General features: G+C 34.1%; 1 protein-coding gene across 1 annotated transcript in view; it reads left to right on the forward strand.

The window, feature by feature from the left end:
- The window catches only part of NEBL (nebulette), a 105984-nt gene that overhangs the window by 43002 nt on the left and 55726 nt on the right, over positions 1-7256 (forward strand). Inside the window, exons 12-13 of the mRNA XM_081059900.1 lie at positions 2936-3046; positions 5652-5762. Coding sequence (XP_080916026.1) covers positions 2936-3046; positions 5652-5762 — 222 coding nt within the window. The remainder of the gene's footprint in view (positions 1-2935; positions 3047-5651; positions 5763-7256) is intronic.

Below are 7256 nucleotides of genomic sequence, written 5' to 3' on the forward strand. Positions count from 1 at the left end.
GTTTAATTTCTTCTTTAAGAAAGAGAGGAGAAAATAAATACTTATATTTTTATTCTTATATCTTCTTAAGCCAATTAAACACCCCCAAACACACACACACACACACACACACACACACCCCAAATAAATGTATACAAGTGGACACTTTGGTCGATATTGCTCAAACAGTATATACAGAAATGTCTGGGCACCAATGGTAACCACTTTGAGCACCTCCTGTAATTGCAGAAGTCAAACGTGACTTGCATTCATCTTTGTTATCGGTATATATTGAGTATTACTATTTTAATGCAGTTTTCCTTTCTTAAAATGTGTATACATTTTTTGGTGCCCTTTGTATGTGTGTGTGTGTGTGTGTGTGTAAATATGTATATATTTATATATACATATTTATGTACATAAATACATATATATGTGTGTATATATATAAATGCATATATATTCGTTTTTCAAAGAATTGGCAAAGTAGACTAAGTTGTCTTTATTTACATGAAATGCTCAATTGAGTTTCCACTGGGGATGGACCCTCAAATGAGAAAAGGTTCCCCAAGTACAAATTCCACTGTACAGATGATAGGGACTTTAAAGGTGCCCTCAGCACTGAAAAAATGCTATACATTCTACATAGCTAGTTTCCTTGTGCAGATTTTGCAGTCTGATAGCTAGCACTTGACTTTTACCATTGTTATGGCTCCAGAGAACAAAAGGAAAATTCAATGTTGACAACTGAAAAAAAAAAATCATTCAGATGAACTAATTAATTGCTTTCGGTTGGCTGTTGCGACAACAGGTGTAAGTCAACTTTAAACTGTAGGTATGCATTTATTATATGCTGTGGAATTCACTTACAGTGTGGCATGTGTGCACATTTTGTTAATATTGGCTTTCAATTTTTGCTATTCTGATTTCTTGTATTGTCACTAGCGGGAAATTGTCCTTTGCAGAGGCTGAGACATTTTTCCCTTCAATTACAGCCATTGGCTGTTCGATTTTTTGGCTTAGCAATTATGTTTCTGCTCAGCAGGGCTTGAGGAAGAAGAAATCTTTTAATAGAAAATATCTTTGGACCAAATGTACACTATAAAGATTTATACTATGTAATTTATTCTGTATAATTTAGCATATAAATATATGCTAGAAAAATAAAATATCTAAACATCTTAGTTTGACAAAAGTTTGGTGGTGTGAAAAATGTCTTTAAATACGGGACCAATGAAGTAGATACAAAGCAAACCATCTGGCTTAGAGATGGTGTTTACTCCTTGGTAAACTTGACCATGCGCTTCTCAGCAAGGTAAAGGTAAGTACTGATGATCTCATGAAAGGCCACTCTTATTTTTGTTATATGCAATTCTGCTTCTTTCACTTTCTTTTAATGCCAGATGTACATTTAATCAGTGTTTTCTAGAAATCTCTAAATATGGCTTTGAAAAGTTCTTTGTCTTCTGTTTCACAAATAGAGCTGTCCTAACAAAAAACAGACTCAAAGTTTTTTTTCTAAGTTATATATGACTAAGTTTTAGTCTTAATCAACCTTTCTTAATGACTTCAGTAAAATATTTTTTTTTCCAGAGAAGGGCTTTTTGAAGTGAAATATCTGAAATAAGTAAACACATACATAGTTATATTTTACTTTTTAAAGCGTCATTTTTGGCCTGGAAATGCCTTAGATTCAGCCCTTTAACTGTATTATCTCAGTTAGTTTTACCTAAGAGGACAACCTCTCAATGTTGTTCTTTGGAGTGTCTATAGTTCCTTTAATTCAGAATGTTTTCAATGCAACCTTTTAATTAGCTTTGTTAGCTTTAGTATTTACAGACCATCCATTGTGGCCTTTTCTCTGGCTATACCCAGACTATTTGTTAAATAGCCATATGTAACACAAATGTAGGTGGGGAGGCAGTCTGTTTTCTTATCCTCCCACATGGTTTGTAGAATTTCTTTATACAATCACCTATCTCTGTAATAAGTGTATAATGAACCTGGCAATAGCTTTTCATTTTGCATTAATAATAATCCCATGCAAAATTTGTTTTTATCATCTTTGTCATATACTTTGAATAAAATATTTAGTTGGCAAAATCTGGGCTCTTGTTTGGTAAAAATTTCACATGGATGGACATTCTTGTTATTTAGAGAGACTGTCTTTGTAGTCATAAAGCATGGGTTTTTACTGATTTTCAAATGCATAGTTTAAATGGTAGAATTTAGAGAATCATAGCCGAAGAGTGGCAGAGTGTCAAAAGGGTAGCTGGGGGTGTGGATGTAGGCCCTCCACAATCACTGTCAGTGTCTTTCATTGCTTGTTGTGAATTCTTACCTAAAGAAAAATTTATGAGATTCAAGATAAGAGTCTCTTCACAATGTGACTTGGTTCATATCAAACTCCAAAGATGGTAGAGAAATATTCTGAATGCTAAATCCTTCAAGGATAATCTTCCTCTTCAGCTTCTGTAACATTTTAGCAATGGTCTTTCCTGAATTCACAAAACACTGCCAGTGAGAGGAATGGTGAGGAAATGAACATTAATGCTATTTAGGTGTAAGTGGGCTTCCATGCTGTCAGATTTTCTTCCAGTGGATAGATCCACTCCCTTTTGAGTGAATCAGACAGGTGATCCAATCAAATAGCCAACCTTATTGGTTCTCCTCCTCAGATCGGCTGATGTCAAACAGTAACAGTCCATAAGATGTTAAACAGCCTCACTCCGAATGCTCTCCCAGAGAGTGTTGGTACTTGATGATTCTGCTTTTGGTTGGTAGAATTCTAAAATTCATGGCAAAATTGGAGTTATTTTCCTGTTGATAAGAAGACTGAAGTGGTAGAATTATATAAGAAAAACATCCATTTTGTTTCAGGAGACTCTTGTTCTAACATATTTTTTAAAGTCACTAATATTTTCTAAATTTAAAGTGCTCTGGTCTTATTTAACAGAAAGTTTACAGAGAAGATTTTGAGAAGGAGATTAAAGGAAGGTCATCACTGGATTTAGACAAGACTCCAGAATTTTTACATGTAAAGTACATCACTAACCTTCTGAAGGAGGTATGATTCTGCTGTTTACCATTAAATACTGCAAAAGAAAACTAAAAACTACAGAAATAACCTTGGAAATATTTACTTAACAATTCTCTACTAACTCAGTGAGTTTTAGATATAAATCCATTACTCTTTCCCTCACTTTGACCTTTAGTAATAGGGTTTTTAATTTTCATATTAGAACCAGCTTTTTCTGTAACTTCCCTGCAGCATTCTCATGACATTTGACACCAGAAATGAGGTACTCATGTGTGAAGGTCTGGATAAATGGTACATTATTTATAGGTAGTTTGTGTTCTAAATAGGGAAAAAATGATATATTTAGTATATAGAACACAGGAGCTCATGTCCATTTTTTATTTTATTCTCAGCAGGATTTTCCCCACAAACTTAGTGGTGCATTTGGCTCACAATTAGTGTATTACATTTATTGAACATTGGGGGCGGCCAGTTAGTTCAGTTGGTTAGAGCATGATGCTCGTAACACCAGGGTTGCTGGTTCAATCCCCGCATGGGCCAGTGTGAGCTGCGCCCTCCACAACTAGATTGAAACAATTATTCAACTTGGAACTGGTGGGTCCTGGAAAAAGACACTTAAAATATAAAAAAGTTAAAAAAAATTTAATGAACATTAAGGTTCTCAAATCTAACAATTAACAATACCAGGCTCATAGTTCATCCCTTTAAAACTTTTTTTTCTTTTTGTCTTTCTTTTAAATGACTGCAGAGTAATTAGGAGCTCTTCCAACTCTCTGTTTAAATAGTTTCTCTTTACATTAAGGGGAAGTGTTTGAGAACTCCATTTCAGCCTGAATTTTGAACTGAAGAAATTATTCCTGAAAGACATATCTTAAGCCAGTGACATAAATAAATATAATTACCTACATAGACGTCACTATGTAGGTATGCACATGTAGGTATGCACTATGAAGGCATGTGTCACTCTGCACATCACTATGAACTTCTTAACAACCAAGTGCCAACTGGCCTTTACCATTAACTTCTTTTATACATTTAACGTGACGCACTGTTATAATATATGTTGGGCTGAAATAGGCACATAATTTATGGAAGACTTCTCTTGCTACCTTACCTTTTCTCACTTTTCATTCTTATAAAATATTTTGAAGTTGGAGGCTAATCACTTGGCAACTTCCTGGTATTAATTGTCTTCCATTTAAAAAAATACGTAGCATTTATGTGAATTTTTAAAGGGGGATTCTTTTCATCATGTACATACAAGTGACAACGTGAGCTCTATTTTGAGATCCATAAATGATTTTAATACAATACCATTGCCTTTTTATTTCACTCTTTTCTTTTTGAGAGAATCTCTTTTTAGATTTACTGATTTAGCATGTAGACCTCAAGATAGAAAAAAGGCCCAGAAGAGTGTGATTAAAATTTTTTAAATTAAGTTATAGAGATGTATAACTTTAAAAAGGGATTCTTAGTGACTTAATGAAATGGAACTTCTCTTTCTAAGTATTTAGCTTTAAATTGTCTTTGCATTTTTTACTTTATTATGGTTTTTATATTTATGTTGTCATTAGAGTGTCCAAAGTATCATTTTATACTTCATTTCACTTGATTCCCCCAATGTCTCTTTATCATTGGTAGAACTAGTATTTTTATTTTCATTTTGCCCTTGTGGAAATCAATGCTCAGTTACTTCGGGAGCTGCTCTTGAAGGTCACATGACCATATAATTGGAAGAACTCGGACTTTCCTCCAGGTCATTTGACACCAGAGCTCTTTCCAAAATTACATGCAGGTCACTGCAATGTCTTATAGGGGATTAGTTAAGCAGAGGACCGGCTAATTTAATTATACTGGCCAAAGAGAAAATAACATGAAATGAACCCTAGAATTAACTGGAACAGGATTTCTTATCATTAAAGGAAGTCTCATCTTTCATCTGGCAAGTTAGTCATAAATGCAACTTAGTTGAATTGGATTAAGAGATATTTATTGTTTTCAGAATACAATTAGAAAGAAAACAAGAAATACATTAACACACACAAAAAACAACCCAAGTTATATACGCGTTAAAGTCATTTGGATCTACTGAAAATATAACATGAAAATAGGTGAAATTCAAGCTACATATTATCAATCTGTAGGAAATTATTTGGTTCTATGAATCTTTGAGTAAAATGGTAACTTTTAAAAAATCTTGGCTACATCAATCCTTTTGATTTTGTAGTTTTTCATTCGTTTTCAACTATGTTCTTTTGGTGATTCATATTTTATAGACAGTTTTCAAAGAAATACTTCAAACAATTAATAAGAAGCATGTATTCCTAAGATCTTCCTTACCATTTAAAGGGAAGACATCTTTTTAAAAGTATGGCACTGATATGGTACCAAAGTATGTAGGAAGAAAGGATGAAAGGGAAAAAAGACTGATAATATTGGAAGCCACTGTAAACATGATTAAAAGGGAAAATTTTATGTAGGAAATAAAGAGCATGAATGCTCAGGAATCTGATTTATTCTTTCCTAGAAATAGTTTCTCCTTTCTGTGGTCTCTAGAAAGCATCTACTGAAACAGTATACAAGATAAAGAGCTTCCCAGTAAATTTCAAACTGTAATATTCTTGTCTCATAGAAGGAATATAAAAAAGATTTGGAAAATGAAATAAAAGGGAGAGGAATGGAAGTTAATCCTGAAGTTCTTGATATTCAAAGAGCAAAACGAGCATCTGAAATGGCTAGTGAGGTGAGTACATTTATTGAACAACTGAGAATGTATGACTTTTCAGCTGATGTCCTTATCTAAAAATCTTTCTCAAAGATTATTTATATATTCCACAACTTTTATGTGTAAGATGATTATAAGCAGCTATGTCCTAGTTGTCTTTCCCCAATCAGTGAATTAAACAAAAGATGCTCACCATCTCCTTTCCATGTGGTATGAGAAAAATGACTCTTTCCCCACATTAGAGAAAAATCTATATTATGAACCAAAATAGGTTTATGCAGTTTAACTTGATCTTTTCAGCCAGGAAGAGGCAGAATAGGAAGGTTGTTCTGTCTATTGCTAACAGCAGTTTAAAAGCTCACATGCTCACAACCCAACCAACTCTCCCAGCCCTTGCCTAGATTGCTGAATGAGTCTAGTTAAACCTCTTTATAAAATGAAAGTGGCCATTGCTCACTTTACATAACATTTATAAGAAGGAATGAAGTGCCTCTGAAGTGCTTTCAGTCCTTTATGTCATCATGTCACATTATTATGTTACGTCATTTTGGTATCAACTAATGGCACTGTGCTTGGAGGAGAATCTAGTTGAATTTAAGCAATGAAAAAATTCAGTGCTTTATACCAATATGTTAGTAAACTATGGTGATGATGATGATGGTGATGACCCTATTAGTCATATTGCAGCTGATAGAAACCCAACTCAAACTGGGGTAAGCAACAAAGGAAGTGTTTTGGCTTATGAGTAAAGAAGTACAAAGACCAAGTTTCCTTCCGGTTGGAATTCAAATGATGTGTCTCTTCCTTCATCTCTCCGTTCTGTTATCTTCTCTGTTGCTTCATCCTTGGGAGGCTGTCTCTATGTGATGGCACCTCTTACCATAAAGATAACTTCTATCTGTGGCTAGTAATCCCAGTGGGAAGTGAGCATCTGTTTTCTTATAGTGACAATTCATGCCCAGGGATGGAGTGTCATTGTGGATCATCTTCTATTCTGTGCCCACACCCAACCCAATCACTGTGCCTAAGGTCAGGGGAGTGTAATGTGCTGATGACCTGGGATGGTTCTCAGGGTCACCCATCTGTTTAGTTAACTTCCTAGGTAGTTTAACAATGTTTTGAGTATGAAATATGTTAAATTGTTACGTGTTTTTTTAAAAAATGTACATCCATCTTTGACCATACTCATGTTCTTTAAATACATTGAAAAAACATTAAAAGTATTTTAATGGAATTGAAAATACAAGTGGGGGGTAGAGAAATCAACCTACCCAAAATGTATGGATTGAGAAGCGTTAGAGGTAGTTCCTGAAAAGAAAATTGTGGAACTTTTTGCCAAAAGAAGAATGAATGGATGCTGGTCAGGCAAAAAACAATAGATGTCCACTCTGATATCTTGGGCTAATATTGTTATTATATATCCTTACATTTGTAATATATATATATATTTCCAAATTCTTCTGTTATGGTGACATATCCAGTCTACATTTAGAAGTAGATCTCGTCAGTAAT

Source organism: Rhinolophus hipposideros (genome assembly GCF_964194185.1).
Source record: "Rhinolophus hipposideros genome assembly, chromosome: 1".
Lineage (NCBI taxonomy): Eukaryota > Metazoa > Chordata > Mammalia > Chiroptera > Rhinolophidae > Rhinolophus > Rhinolophus hipposideros.